We start from the raw sequence: 16,919 nt of genomic DNA, 5'->3' as shown, positions 1-16,919 counted from the left end.
AAAAACATATGGATTTACTATGTAGAAGGCTGATTTCTATCAAATAGTTTTTAAAAAGTTTAAAAAATTGTTACTATACGGCACATTATTTTAAGAAAAATACATATTACAGTTGTTCACCCTATTCTCCTTTTATTTCACGATCACCATCTGCTTAGTATGCTACAGTAATACTTTGCACTTATATAGCACCTTTCATCCAAAGGTCTTAAAGTGCTTTGCAAAGCTAGGAACAGAGAGGCTAAGTGACTAGCCCATGGATACAGAGCAAGTTAGTGGCAGAGCCAGAACTGAAATAAGTGTTGACAGTCTCCTGCTTTAACCATGTAAACAAACTGCTAATAGTAATAAACATTAAAATTGCCTATGTAACTTTTCCATGTAACTTGCCACTTCATGTTTCCTTTTTAATGTTCTTTTTCCTTATTTTGGACATCTATATTATATAAAATGACTTTTTGATAAAACCAATATTGATTACTGCATATGAATGTATATTATGTTGCAGAAATACATGATGCATTATATTTGTATGTAATTATTACAAAATTGTCTGTCACACATTTCATATTTGGTTTTAGAGTACAAGGATTAATGTAGTTTATTATATATATGTGGGAGAAAAGTAAAATGCTTTCATGATAATCTGTTACTGGAGTTGATGTTCTAATTTTTGTGCTGTCGAAGCCATGTCCCCACAGCTGTTTTGCTATAATTGGACTACTGCTTTTAGGGAAAGAGTTTTGTTAAGTAATTAGAGTAGGGGTCTGAAATTCAACATTGGTGGGTTCTCCTATTTGTTCTGCCACTGTCTTGCAGTGCCATCATGGGAAATTGATTAATTTCCCTGTGCTTCAGTTTACCCATTTATCTATCTCACAGAAGTGTTGTAGGGTTTAACTATGATCTATTTATTTAGAATACCAATGTATATTTCAAAATATATTATTGTCAATAAAGACTGATTTATAGTAGACGTTTTTACACACACACATACACGCACATATTTTTAACCTTAGATTCAGCATTTGCTATATAGTAGTTTTGTTGCAACCAAGTTTTTTTTTTACTGACTGAAGGTTGACTGAAGCTTAGGCTAGTACCTAGGATGGTCCTGCTGTTTGCTCTAACCAATAGGTTACACTTCACATTGTTTCTAAAAATAAGTAACTGTTAATTGAATGGATAATGCCAAAAAAAATAGCCCCAAATAATCATTTTTCTGAGCCTTTCTGTTTGAGTTTAAGCAAGCATAAAGGACAATCCCTACATGCACAGCTGTATTTTATATATTGAAAATTAACTCTACAGCTCTTTTTGTGTGCCCAAAGACTTTGTGCAAAACTAACATACTGATCAGTTGCAATCTGGTAATTATTTCTTGTACTAATATATAATGGACTTGATTTTAATCAACTCAGCAAAGTGAGATGAGACATTTGAGTTCAGGTCTGAAATCATCTTTGTGAACAAGTATAGAAATTGGGAAGTTTCCTGTCCTGCTTTTTCTGTTTCCTTTATGAAAAAAGTTACAGAAAAAAAAGTATTTCTCCTGTTTTGCTTGATTTTCATGGAGTTATTGTTTTATTTCAATTTCAGGAAGACCATGCACTCAACTGCAGCTTCTGAACCCTGAACGATTTGCCCGGCTTATCAAAGAAGTTCTGAACACCTTGTGGCCTGGCAGAGATATGGTGGTACAATGGTATCCAGGTTCAGAAGATAAAAATCACCCATCTATTCCATGGCTTAAGATGGTCTGGAAGAATCTATATATACACTTTTCTGAAGACTTGACTATGTTTGATGACATGCCACTTATCCCGAAGATGCCGCTAGAGGAAGACCAGGTATTAGTGGAACTTATTAGACTTAGGACTCCACCTGCAATTATTTTAGAAGATGAATCTGAGACACAGCTTCCAGGATTTTTAGCTGACATCATTCAAAAACTTGGTGGTGGTGTTGTACTTAAGAAGCTAGATGCTTCTATACAACATCCACTTTTAAAAAAATATGTGCATCCACCATTACCAGGTGCTGTTTTGCAGATAATGGAGAAACTGTCATGGCAAAAACTGTCCAGTCAAGTTTCATCATTACCTCCAGCACATAAAGATGCCCTTAGGGGATTCTTAGCTAGTTTAACTGATGTCAGTGAAAAAGAGAGAAGAATTATTCAGGAGCTACTGATATTTAAAAGAATTGAACAATCATCTGATGAAGGGGTCACTGTTTTTACTGGATTAAAAGGTTGTAAAGTGTTGCATCACACTGCCAAACTTCCACCTAGTCTGAGACTTTCTATTCCAATAATTGACAGCAGTGATGAAGCTACCATTCGTTTAGCTAACTTATTAAAAGTAGAACAGTTAAAGAGCACAGATTGTCTAAAGTTTATTATACAAGATATTCAAAATGACTTTTATTCTTATGATGAAACAATACAGATTATGCTCTGGGTTCTTGAAAATCTCACTTTCCTCAAAAATGAGAATACAGATGTGCTAGATTGGCTGACATCACTAAAATTTATTCAGATTTCACAAGGAAAGATAGTGTCAGCCAATGAACTTTTTGATCCTGAGGTAGAAGTACTGCAAAATCTGTTTTATGCTGAGGAGGAAATCTGCTTCCCACCTAGTATTTTTACAGCATCTTCAGATATTCTTCATTCTCTGAGACAAATAGGTTTAAAAAATGAAAGCGGTCTTGAAGAAAAAGACATTATGCGAGTGGCAAATAAAATTGAAAGTTTGCAAGGTGATTCTCACACAAGCCATGATGTACTATTAAGAAAAGCTAGAACTCTGTTAATGATTTTGAACAAAAATCATATGTTGCTGCAGTCAGCTGAAGCAAAATCAATGCTGAAAAAATTAAAATGGATTCCAGCATGTAAGGAAAGACCTCCAAACTATCCGGGATCATTGGTTTGGAAAGGAGACCTTTGTAATTTTTGTTCACCACCAGAAATGTGTAATATAGCTCATGCAATTTTAGTTGGCTCATCAGTTCCCTTTGTGGAAAGTGTCCATTTAAATATAGAAAAAGCACTTGGCATCTCCACCAAACCTGGCATAAAAGCAGTCTTAAAACACTTTAAAGTGGTGGTTGATTGGCACAGTTCTAAAACCTTTAGTGATGAAGACTATTACCAATTTCAGCATATCTTGCTTGAAATTTATGGATTTATGCATGATCACTTAGAAGAAGGTAAAGATGCTTTTAAAGCCTTGAAATTTCCTTGGATCTGGACCGGTAAAACATTTTGTTCCCTTACCCAGGCAGTAATAAACTCAGTACCTGATCTTGATCTCCAGCCTTATCTGCATAGTGTGCCAAAAACTATGGCTAAATTCCACCAATTGTTTAAAAGTTGTGGATCAGTTGGGCAGTTGACACCAGACCACGTTTCCATGGTCATTCAGAAAATATATCTAAAGAGTGAGCAATCTCTCAGTGAAGAGGAGAGTAAACAAAATCTTCACATTATGCTGAATATTATAAGATGGCTATACAGCAGTCAGATTCCAGCAAGTCTGAATACACCTGTGCCTATATATTGTAGCAAATGTCCTTTTAAGCTTGTAATGAAACCAATTCATGAATGTTGTTATTGTGATATCAAAGTTGATGACTTAAATGATTTGCTTGAAGATTCTGTGGAACCAATAATTTTGGTGCATGAAGACATACCCATGAAAACTGCAGAGTGGTTAAATGTGCCATGCCTCAGTACAAGATTGATTAATCCAGAAAATATGGGATTTGAGCAATCTGGGCAAAGAGAACCTCTCACTGTAAGAATTAAAAACATTTTGGAGGAATACCCTTCTGTTTCAGATATCTTTAAAGAGCTACTTCAAAATGCCGACGATGCCAATGCAACAGAATGTAATTTCATGATTGACATGAGAAGAAATATGAATATAAGAGAGAATCTTTTGGATCCAGGAATGGCAGCATGTCATGGACCAGCTTTGTGGTCATTCAACAATTCTGAATTTTCTGACTCAGATTTTCTAAATATAACTCGATTAGGTGAGTCTCTAAAAAGAGAAGAAGTTGATAAAGTCGGGAAATTTGGACTAGGGTTCAACTCTGTTTATCACATCACTGATATTCCTATCTTTATGAGTCGAGAATTCATGATAATGTTTGATCCAAACATTAACCATCTCAGTAAACATATTAGAGATAAATCTAATCCTGGGATCAAGATTAACTGGAGTAAGCAACAGAAAAGGCTGCGAAAATTTCCTAACCAATTCAAGCCATTTATAGGTGTGTTTGGTTGTCAGCTACCATTGACTGTGGAGGCTCCTTACAGTTATAAAGGAACACTTTTCAGACTTTCCTTTAGAACTCAGCAGGAGGCTAAAATGAGTGAAGTCAGCAGTACTTGCTACAATACAGCAGACATTTACTCTCTTGTGGATGAGTTTAGCATTTGTGGTCATAGACTGATAATATTCACTCAGAGTGTAAATTCAATGGTTCTGAAATATTTGAAAGTTGAGGAAGCTGACCCTGGTGTAGCACAAGATACAGTGACTATTAGAAAAAGTCTATGTTCCTCCAAAGCATTGACTGCACCTGTTGTAAGTGTTTTAAAGGAAGCGGCTAAACTGATGAAGACTTGCAGCAGCAGTAATAGAAAGCTTCCCACTGAAACACCAAAGTCTTCATGCATCCTACAGATAATAGTAGAAGAATTTCATCATGTATTTAGACGGATTGCTGATTTACAGTCTCCACTTTTCAGAGGTCCAGAAGATGATCCATCTTCTCTCTTCGAAATGGCTAAATCTGGACAGATGAAAAGGGCAGCTGAAGAACTGCCACAAAAAACAGTAGATTCTACAACTTGGCTCATATGTTCTTGCATGGATACTGGTGATGCTTTAAAATTTTCATTACACGAAAGTGGACGAAGACTAGGTCTTGTCCCCTGTGGTGGAGTAGGAGTACTGCTGTCTGAAACTCAGGACCAAAAGTGGATTGTGAAACCTAATTGCAATAGCATTGGGGAAGTATTCTGCTATTTACCTCTACGAATAAAAACAGGTTTACCTGTTCACATCAATGGCTGTTTTGCTGTTACTTCAAATCGAAAAGAGATCTGGAAAACAGACACAAAAGGAAGATGGAACACATTATTCATGAGGCATGTTATTGTAAAAGCCTATTTAGAAGCACTTTGTGTTTTACGTGACATGACAGTCAATGGCGAGCTAGCTGACTACAGTTACTATGCAGTGTGGCCAGATCCTGACTCAGTGCATGATGATTTTTCTGTCATATGTCAAGGATTTTATGAAGATATAGCTCATGCAAAAGGCAAAGAAGGGATCAAAGTGTTCTCTGATGGTTCATCTTGGGTTTCCATGAAGAATGTGAGGTTTTTAGATGATTCAATACTGAAACGTCCAGACATTGGACCTGCAGCCTTTAAGATCTTCCTCAAATATCTTAAAAAAACTGGATCAAAAAATCTTTGTGCTGTGGAGCTTCCATCTTGGATAAAGGCAGGGTTCGAAGAAGCAGGATGTAAATATATACTACTAGAGAACACTTTCTCTGAGAGACAGTTCTTTTCTGAAGTCTTTTTCCCAAACATTCAGGAGATTGATGCAGAGCTGCGTGATCCTTTGATGCGTTATGTTCTGAATGAAAAGGTTGAGGAGTTCTCAGGTATTCTTCGTGTTACTCCCTGTATTCCTTGTTCTTTGGATAAACATTCTTTGGTTATACCTTCAAGATTGATCCACCCTGAAGGAAGAGTTGCAAAGTTGTATGATGCTAAAGATGGAAGATTTCCTTATGGCAGCAGTCAGGATTACCTTAATCCAGTTATCTTGGTTAAACTTGTTCAGTTAGGTATGGCTAAGGATGACGTTCCATGGGAAGACCTAATAGAACGTGCAGAATCAGTAGCCGCAATTAATAGGAATGATCATGTTGCAGCCTGTCTCAGAAGCAGCATTATATTAAGTCTCATTGATGAAAAATTAAAATGTAGAGATCCTAGAGCTAAAGAATTTGCTGCAAAATGTCAGACAATTCCTTTCCTCCCATTCCTCACAAAACCAGCCGGCTTCTCATTGCACTGGAAGGGTAGTGACTTTCAGCCTGAAACAATGTTTTCAGCAACTGACCTTTTCACTGCTGATCATCAAGATATTGTTTGTCTTTTACAACCAGTTCTTAATGAAAATTCCCATTCCTTTAAAGGTTGTGGAGCCATATCATTAGCTGTCAAAGATTTCTTGGGTTTGCTTAAGAAACCAACTGTTAACATGGTCATAAATCAGTTGCAAGAAATTGCGAAGTCATTTGATGGAATTACATTGTATCAGGAGAATATCACCAATGCTTGTTACAAATACCTCCATGAAGCAATGCTACAAAATGAAACAACAAAAGCAGTGATCATTGAAAAGTTGAAAAATTTTAGTTTCATTCTTGTTGAGAGTGTGTATGTTAACCCAACAAAAGTGTGCTTTCATTTGAACTTTGAAGCAACACCGTATCTTCATCAATTGCCTAATAAATATAAAAATAGTTTCCGTGAACTATTCGAAAGTGTAGGTGTAAGACATGCTTTTACAGTTGAAGATTTTGCCTTAGTTCTTGAGTCTGTAAATCATGAGAGGGGAAACAAGCAGCTAACAGAAGAGAATTTTCAGCTTTGTAGGAGAATCATTAGTGAAGGAATATGGAGTCTCATTAGAGAGAAGAAGCAAGAATTATGTGAGAAAAAATATGGTGAGATTTTGTTACCAGATACGCATCTAGCACTTTTACCTGCTAAAACTTTGTGTTACAATGACTGTCCTTGGATAAAAGTTAAAGATACAACTGTAAAATACTGTCATGCTGATATCCCTAGAGAAGTTGCAGTGAAGCTTGGTGCAGTACCCAAGCGACATAAAGCTTTAGAAAGATATGCCTCTAATATCTGTTTTACTACTCTTGGGACTGAGTTTGGACAAAAAGAAAAATTGACAAGTAGAATTAAAAGCATTCTTAATGCCTATCCCTCTGAAAAAGAAATGCTGAAAGAGCTCCTTCAGAATGCAGATGATGCAAAAGCTACAGAAATCTGTTTTGTGTTTGATTCTAGACAACATCCAGTTGATAGAATATTTGATGAGAAATGGGCACCACTTCAAGGTCCAGCACTATGTGTTTACAACAATCAGCCTTTTACAGAGGATGATATAAGAGGAATTCAGAACCTTGGAAAAGGTACTAAAGAAGGAAATCCATGTAAAACTGGACAATATGGTATAGGATTCAATTCTGTGTATCACATTACTGACTGCCCTTCTTTCATATCTGGTAATGATATACTCTGTATCTTTGATCCCCATGCTAGATATGCACCAGGTGCAACTTCAGTAAGTCCTGGACGCATGTTTAGAGATTTAGATGCAGATTTCAGAACACAGTTCTCAGATGTACTGGACCTTTATTTAGGAAATCACTTTAAAATGGATAATTGCACAATGTTTAGGTTTCCACTTCGAAATGCAGAAATGGCAAATGTGTCAGAAATTTCCCCAGTTCCATGTTCAGATAGAATGGTCCAAAACCTCCTGGATAAGCTGCGTACAGATGGAGCAGAACTTCTAATGTTTTTGAATCACATGGAAAAAATTTCCATTTGTGAAATAGAAAAAACAACTGGAGCATTGAATGTGTTATATTCTGTAAAGGGCAAAATCACTGATGGAGACAGATTGAAACGGAAGCAATTCCATGCATCTGTAATTGACAGCGTAACTAAAAAAAAGCAGTTAAGTGAAATACCTGTGCAACAAATTACTTACACTATGGATACTGAAGACTCTGAAGGGAACCTTACATCTTGGTTAATTTGCAACAGGTCAGGTTTTTCAGCTATGGAAAAGGTATCGAAGAGCGTTATATCAGCTCACAAGAATGAAGACATAACCCTTTTTCCACGTGGAGGAGTAGCTGCTTGCATTACTCACAATTACAAAAAACCACATAGGGCATTTTGTTTCTTACCCTTATCGTTAGAAACCGGGTTACCTTTTCATGTGAATGGACATTTTGCTCTAGATTCTGCCAGAAGAAATCTGTGGCGGGATGATAATGGAGTTGGAGTAAGAAGTGACTGGAATAATAGCCTAATGACAGCACTAATAGCACCAGCCTATGTTGAACTACTGATTCAGCTGAAAAAACGTTACTTTTCAGGCACTGATCCTACAGTATCAGTACTGCAAAACACACCTGTTCATGTTGTGAAAGACACTTTAAAAAAGTTTTTGTCTTTCTTCCCAGTTAACAGACTTGATCTGCAGCCAGATTGGTATTGCTTAGTGAAAGCAGTTTACAGCTGCATTCATGAAGATTTGAAACGCCTTTTACCTGTTGTGCGGGCTCCAAATATTGATGGTTCTGATTTACATTCTGCAGTGATCATTATTTGGGTTAACATGTCTACCTCGAACAAAGGTAGGCCATTCTTTGACAATTTGCTACAAGATGAGTTGCACCACCTCAAAAATGTAGAGTACATCACAACACGTAAGACGGTGGCAGAAAATGTTTATAGACTCAAACACCTACTTTTAGAAATTGGATTCAATTTGGTATATAACTGTGATGAAACTGCAAATCTTTACCATTGTCTTGTAGATGCAGATATTCCTGTCAGCTATGTGACTCCTACTGATGTCCGACTTTTTTTGATGACCTTTTCTTCTCCAGACTCCAATTGCCACATTGGAAAATTGCCTTGTCGTCTTCAACAGACAAATCTGAAACTCTTTCACAGTCTAAAACTTCTGGTTGACTATTGCTTTAAGGATGCTGAAGAAAATGAAGTCCAAATTGAGGGATTGCCACTACTTATTACACTTGACAATGTCTTGCAAGTTTTTGATTCAAAGCGGCCAAAGTTCTTAACAACATATCATGAACTGATTCCATCTCGCAAGGATCTGTTTATGAACACTCTATATTTGCGATACAGTAATATTTTACTTAGCTGTGATGTAGCAAAAGCTTTCGATATCACAAGTTTTGCTGATTTGTTATCATCCATGTTGCCTAGAGAATATAAAACCAGAAGTTGTGTGCGATGGAAAGAAAATTTTGCAAGTGAATCTTGGCTTAAAAATGCATGGCATTTTATCAGTGAATCTGTAAATGTTAAGGAAGACCAAGAAGATATGAAACCAAAATTTGATGATGTTGTTGATACTTTGAAAGATTGGGCTTTGCTTCCAGGTACAAAGTTTACTGTCTCAGTCAATCAGCTTGTAGTGCCAGAGTGTGATGTCTTGTTGCCTCTCAGCTTAATGCATATAGCTTTTTTCCCAAATGCTCAGAGTGATAAAGTTTTCCATGCTTTAATGAAAACTGGTTGTATTCAGCTTGCTTTGAACAAAATATGCTCCAAAGATAATGTTTTAGTGTCTCTGTTGTCAGGATATACAGCAAATATAGATAATCCATCAAGCATTCTGAAAGCCATACATTATATGGTCCAGACCTCAACATTTAAGACTGAAAAATTAGCAGAAAGTGATTTTGAGGCCCTCCTAATGTACTTCAGTTGCCATTTAAGTAATTTGATGTCACAGGATGACATCAAAATTTTAAAGTCTCTCCCATGCTATAAATCCATTAGTGGTCGATACATCAGTATTTCAAAATGTGGAACATGTTACATACTCACAAAAAGTATTCCTTCAGTTGAAGTGGATAGGTGGACACAGTCAACTTCATCTGCCTTTCTTGAAGAAAAAATTAACTTGAAAGACTTGTATACTGTGCTTGGTTGTGTCCCTGTAGATGATCTTGAAGTGTATTTGAAGCATCTTTTACCAAAGGTTGAAAGTCTGTCTTATGATGCAAAGATAGAACACCTGATCTACTTAAAGAACAGACTCTCTGGCATTGAGGAATTTTCAGAAATAAAGGAACAGCTGTTTGAAAAGCTGGAAAGCTTTTTGATAATTCACGATGCAAGCAATAGACTAAAACCTGCAAAACATTTTTATGACAGAACTGTAAAAGTCTTTGAAGTTATGCTTCCTGAAAAATTGTTCATACCTCAAGATTTCTTTAAGAGACTGGAACAACTCACAAAACCGAAGAATCAAGGGGCATTCCTTACATCATGGGTAACATTCCTGCGGAATATAGGACTAAAATACATTATTTCCCAGCAACAGTTACTACAGTTTGCTAAGGAGATCAGTATGAGAGCTAACACAGAAAGCTGGTCTAAGGAAACACTGCAAAGTACAGTTGATGTCCTCCTTCATCACATATTCCAAGAAAGAACTGATTTATTATTGGGAAACTTTCTAAAAGAATTATCTTTAATTCCTTTTTTGTGCCCCGAGCGTGCTCCTGCTGAAATTGTCAGATTTCATCCTCAGTATCAAGAGGTTAATGGAACACTCCCTCTTATAAGGTTCAGTGGAGCACAAGTAAACCCTAAATTCAAACAGACGGATGTGTTACAATTGCTGTGGACTTCGTGTCCTATTCTTCCTGAAAAAGCAACACCTTTAAGTATCAAGGAACAGGAAGGAAGCAGTCTTGGTCCACAAGAACAGCTTGAGCAGGTTTTAACTATGCTTAATGTTAACTTGGATCCTCCTCTGGACAAAGTTATCAATAACTGCAGAAATATATGCAATATAACAACTTTAGATGAGGACATGGTGAAAACTAGAGCTAAGGTACTAAGGAGTATCTATGAATTTCTCAGTACAGAGAAAAGGGAATTCCGCTTTCAGCTTCGAGGGGTTGCTTTTGTGATGGTGGAAGAAGGTTGGAAGCTCCTGAAGCCTGAGGAGGTAGTAATAAATCTTGAGTATGAATCTGATTTTAAACCTTACCTTTACAAACTTCCTTTAGAACTTGGCACCTTCCACCAGTTATTTAAACACTTAGGTACTGAAGATGTTATTTCAACAAAGCAGTATGTTGAGGTTCTAAGTCGCATATTCAAGAACTCTGAAGGAAAACAATTGGATCCTAATGAAATGCGCACAGTTAAAAGAGTTGTTTCTGGTCTGTTTAAAAGTCTGCAAAATGATTCTGTTAAGGTTAGAAATGACCTTGAGAATGTGAGAGATCTGGCCCTTTACCTTCCCAGTCAAGATGGCAGATTGGTAAAATCAAGTATCTTAGTTTTTGATGATGCGCCACATTACAAAAGTAGAATACAGGGTAACATTGGTGTGCAGATGCTTGTTGATCTTAGCCAGTGTTATTTAGGAAAAGATCATGGTTTTCACACTAAGCTGATAATGCTGTTTCCTCAGAAACTGAGGCCTCGCCTACTTAGCAGTATTCTTGAAGAACTGTTAGATGAAGAGTCTCCCAAAACATGTCAGTTTGGAGCATTATGTTCTCTACAGGGACGGTTGCAGTTACTATTATCTTCTGAACAGTTTATCACAGGACTCATTAGAATTATGAAGCATGAAAATGACAATGCTTTCCTAGCCAATGAAGAAAAGGCCATAAGACTGTGCAAAACCTTGCGAGAAGGCTTGAAAGTTTCCTGTTTTGAGAAGTTGCAAACAACATTAAGGGTTAAAGGTTTTACTCCTATTCCCCACAGTAAAAGTGAAACATTCGCTTTTTTAAAGAGATTTGGGAATGCAGTAATACTGCTTTATATACAGCACTCTGACAGCAAAGACATAAATTTTCTCTTAGCATTAGCAATGACCCTGAAATCTGCAACTGACAATCTAATTTCTGATACCTCATATTTAATTGCCATGTTGGGTTGCAATGATATTTACAGAATTAGCGAGAAGCTTGACAGTTTAGGAGTGAAGTATGACTCCTCAGAACCATCAAAACTTGAATTACCTATGCCTGGAACTCCTATACCAGCTGAAATTCATTACACTCTCCTTATGGATCCAATGAATGTGTTTTATCCAGGTGAATATGTTGGTTACCTTGTTGATGCTGAAGGTGGTGATATATATGGATCATACCAACCAACATATACATATGCAATCATTGTACAAGAAGTAGAAAGGGAAGATGGTGAAAATTCCAGTTTTCTAGGTAAGATTTATCAGATCGATATTGGATATAGTGAGTATAAAATAGTGAGCTCTCTTGATTTATACAAGTTTTCAAGACCTGATGAAAGTTCTCAGAGTAGGGACAGTGCACCATCTACCCCAACTAGTCCTACAGAATTTCCAGCACATGGACCTAGGACAGTTCCTCCTCTTTTCTCTGGTAGAGAGAGCCACAAAACAACATCTTCAAAACATCACTCTCCCAAAAAGATTAAGCTGAATTCTTTGCCAGAAATATTAAGAGAAGTGACATCAGTGATTGAACAGGCTTGGAAACTTCCAGAATCTGAAAGGAAAAAGATTATTAGAAGGCTATATCTTAAGTGGCATCCAGATAAAAATTCAGAGAATCTTGATATAGCCAATGAAGTTTTCAAACATTTACAGAATGAGATTAACAGACTAGAAAAACAGGCCTTTATAGATCAAAATACAGACAGAGCATCAAGACGAACATTTTCATCTTCAGCATCTCGATTTCAGTCAGATAAATTTTCATTTCAAAGATTTTATACTTCGTGGAATCAAGAAGCAACGAGCCATAAATCTGAAAGGCAACAGTATAAAGAAAAGTGTCCATCTTCTACAGGGCCATCTTACTCTGCACGTTTCTTTGTACCACCCACATTCAAGTCTGTTGGTAATCCTGTGGAAGCACGTAGATGGCTTAGGCAAGCTCGAGCAAACTTTTCAGCTGCAAGAAATGACCTTCATAAAAATGCTAATGAATGGGTGTGCTTCAAATGCTATCTCTCCACAAAGTTAGCCTTGATTGCAGCTGACTATGCCGTAAGGGGTAAATCAGATAAAGATGTAAAACCAACTGCACTTGCACAAAAAATAGAGGAATATAGTCAACAACTTGAAGGACTTACAAATGATGTTCACACACTGGAAGCTTATGGAGTAGATAGCTTAAAAACTCGATACCCTGATTTGCTTCCCTTTCCACAGATTCCAAATGACAGGTTCACTTCTGAAGTTGCCATGAGAGTGATGGAGTGTGCTGCTTGTATCATAATAAAACTTGAAAACTTTATACAACAAAAAGTGTGAGAGATTTGAAAGTTAGAAAATTGTACTCTCAAGAACTAGATATTTAATGTGATGGGATACAAATGTAATTTACATGTACAGATTACTGTATTTCTGAGAGGTTACACTTATCAAACAGCTTAGAAATACAGTGCGCATAATTGGATGGTACTGAAGTATTTAGAATTGAAATTAATGTAAGAAAACTTTTTTTTATTGAGTCTACTGTATAAGCAAACTGTAAAACGTGAATATTTAAAAATTTGCAGGGAGATTGTGCTGCAAAAAGTAGCTATCTGTACAGTACATTGATTAAAATTGAACTGCACTTTATGTAACCAAAGCTTAGTGGTATGTTAGATAAAGCTTGTATATAAACTTAGATTTTATTTCATTTAATATTATGCTTCCAAAAACGTGGTGTCACCTTTTGAATATACTGATCAGACTGGACAAATTACTAAATGAAAATCATAAAATAACTTTGGAGAGGAGTCACTCCAGAGCATTTCTTTATTCTTTATCTTCCATAGATATTGATGTTTCTCATAGTTGTATTCTTATCAGCTGGATCTGATTATCAGTTTGCTGCAGTATTACATCCTGAACATTTAAAGGATAATACAGTACTTTTGAAGTGGTACAGTATTTTAATCCTGATTAATATTACTTAACTTAACATACAACATCATGTAGTGCATTGAATGCATTTACTTAATTGTAATATAATTAGGTATTTAATTTACATTTTCTGTTTAAAAGCCTGTGATTATTTATTTAATGAAAACTGCATGTTGATAACCTAGGATAGGTGACCATTAATGTACAGAGTTTTATGAAGGGATTTTGAAAACTATACACCAAAACTAGTTTCTCAAATGTCTAAATGCTTGAGTTTCATATTTCTGTATATATATGTATGTATATTTTCCACAAACAAACATTGGAAATATAGTACAACTTGGGAATCCATTATTTGGTATATAGCAGGCAATATCTTTTGTTACATGTCAGAAGGTGCTGCAATGTAATGTTCTTTTTACTTTGTCTTTCACCATGGCACCAGAGATGTTTGATTTTTAGTTCACTTTCTTTTATAAATTGTAATACTTCTGGTAATGTCATGTAATGTACTCAACGTTAGCTATTTGTAAGGAATTATGGGAACTTGTAAATAGGATTTTTGTTTGTTTGGTTTTTGTTCCAAATCTACCACATTAAACATAAATATTCATCATTTCCCAATGACACAAGTGTCATAACTGTTTACTTGCTACCACAGTGAAACTGTAATTTCACTTACAGAATGTAAAGGCAAACAGATAATAACATGATGTTACAGGGGTGCTGTGCATGCAGCAGCATTGTAATCCAAAAGAGGAAATCTGACAAAGGCTTTTTCAGTTTCATGCACATAAATAAGGGCTTGTTATGTTCAGAAATCTCACAAGTAATTATTGGTAATAGGAAGAAATTACACTGTTTGGAAAACTGTATTGCTTCTGGTTGTGAAACCTTGTGGTTATTTCTGCTGTTATATTAAGTGCCATAACTTTAATAAAGAAAATGCAAACACATACTTCAATCTGGTGTGTCTTGGATTTATAAATTAGCCCAGTTTTAACCAACAATTTCAAGCCTACTTTTAGCTAAATGTATAATTACTCCATTCTGGTTCAATCTAAACAGTTGTACAGTTTGCATCAGCATATTAACAAGAAAATTATGCAGATGAATGCTTTTTTACTTGTAAAGATTCATATGTCATTTCGTAGTTCATTGAAACCCGTGTAATTTTTGCTGATTTTGAGCAATAACTAGCAATCAGGTAAAATGAAAAACTAGGTGTGCTCATGAAATAAAGTAGCTTATTCACAGGTTTTAAACAGGTAGTATTAACGATCAGGTAATTTTTATGGTAATTATTAGATGAAAAAGTGTTCAGTGTATGCAGGATGTTTAAGCACGTCATTAAAATTACTAGCAACATGAAAAAAATTGTTTAAAGTATTTTTCATTCTAAATTAATGTAAAATACCACCATATGGAATAGTACTAAGAAAGCATCATAGGAGGAATTTGAATACTATTCAAGGATTTTTTCAGGGAGAATCTTTTAAATAAAGAGCAAGGAGTGAAAAATGTGTGCTTGCCTCATAAAAACAATGTTATGAACCCTTTAAAACGTGCAACATTTTACTGAATTAGCTTTGTTAGTCATATTTTATATATTACTGAGTGCTGACAATGTGCTAGAGAAAAACCAGTTCTTGCCTTGAGTGGCTTAAATTTTAAACTTTAGATGTTGAACTGGGGCAAGCAAAAAGTCTGAATATACAGAAAAATCTACACATTGCCAGTGATGTTGACAGTTTCATCCTGGTATAATGCAGCCAATAAGCTATAGCATTTGTGTATGCATATACTAAGGCATGTTTAGGTATCTGCTGCTCCTAACTGGTGCCTATGGTATTAATATTCAGAGATTCGTAGATATTAAGGTCAGAAGGGACCATTATGATCATCTAGTCTGACCTGCACAATGCAGGTCACAGTATCTCACCCACCCACTCCTGCAATAAACCTCTAACCTATATCTGAGCTATTGAAGTCCTCCCATCACGGTTTTAAAGACTTCAAGGAGCAGAGAATCCTCCAGCAAGTGACCCGTGCCCCATGCTACAGAGGAAGGCGAAAAACCTCCAGGGCCTCTTCCAATCTGCCCTGGAGGAAAATTCCTTCCCGACCCCAAATATGGCGATCAGCTGAACCCTGAGCACATGGGCAAGATTCACCAGCCAGATACCCAGGAAAGAATTCTCTGTAGTAACTCAGATCCTACCCCATCTAACATCCCATCACAGGCCATTGGGCCTATTTACCATGAATATTTAAAGATCAATTAATTGCCAAAATCATGTTATCCCATCATACCATCTCCTCTATAAACTCGAGTTTGTCTTTTGCCCCCACTTCTTCCCATGTTACAGTAATTATTAATGTACTATATTAATAAATCATGGGTGTCTTATTCAGAAGTGTGAATTGCCTTTGGGTTTGGTCCCTGTCTCATTCCACTAATACTAAGTAATGCAGCCTCATAAGACCTAAAAGCAGTCAAGTTACTGTGACTGTGCAGGAATGCAATCCAGCAGAGAAACTGATTGCACAAGTGCATTTTGCATCCTTAGCTGGGGAAGAATGTTGGTTTACTTTCTCATCGTCAGTTGGTTCTACCAAAAACTGTGAGAAGTGAAGAACATAAGAACGGCCACACTGGGTTAGACCAAAGGTCCATCTAGCCCAGTATCCTGTTTTCCAACAGTGGCCTATGCCAGGTGCCCCAGAGGGAATGCACAGAACAGGTAATCATCAAGTGATCCCATCCCCTGTCGCCCATTCCCAGCTTCTGGCAAACAGAGGCTAGGGACACCATCCCTGCCCATCCTGGCTAACAGCCATTGGTGGACCTATCCTCCATGAACTTATCTAGTTCTTTTTTCAGCACTGTTATAGTCTTGACCTTCACAACATCCTGTTGTGACTGTTGACTGTGAGTTGTGTGAAGAAATACTTCATTTTGTTTGTTTTAAACCTGCTGCCCATTAATTTCATTCGGTGACCCCTAGGTCTTGGGTTATGAGAAGGAGTAAATAACACTTCCTTATTTACTTTCTCCACACCAGTCATGATTTTATAGACCTCTATCATATCCCCCCTTAGTCATCTCTTTTCCAAGCTGAAAAGTCCCAGTCTTATGAATCTCGCCTGATATGG

General features: G+C 36.5%; 1 protein-coding gene across 4 annotated transcripts in view; it reads left to right on the top strand.

Annotated features, from left to right (window-relative positions):
• The window catches only part of SACS (sacsin molecular chaperone), a 269,818-nt gene extending 255,096 nt beyond the window's left edge, over positions 1-14,722 (top strand). For all 4 annotated transcript variants that reach the window (XM_084640856.1, XM_084640857.1, XM_084640858.1 and 1 more), the window contains one exon: positions 1,600-14,722. In XM_084640856.1, the coding sequence (XP_084496982.1) occupies positions 1,600-13,163 (11,564 nt within the window). In that variant the 3' untranslated portion in view covers positions 13,164-14,722. The remainder of the gene's footprint in view (positions 1-1,599) is intronic.
• Positions 14,723-16,919: the final 2,197 nt, after the last annotated feature.

This window comes from Lepidochelys olivacea (assembly GCF_965140295.1).
Source record: "Lepidochelys olivacea isolate rLepOli2 genome assembly, chromosome: 1".
NCBI lineage: Eukaryota > Metazoa > Chordata > Testudines > Cheloniidae > Lepidochelys > Lepidochelys olivacea.
The sequence above is the reverse complement of the archived record's forward strand: the minus strand, read 5'-3'. Positions and strand labels throughout refer to the sequence as shown.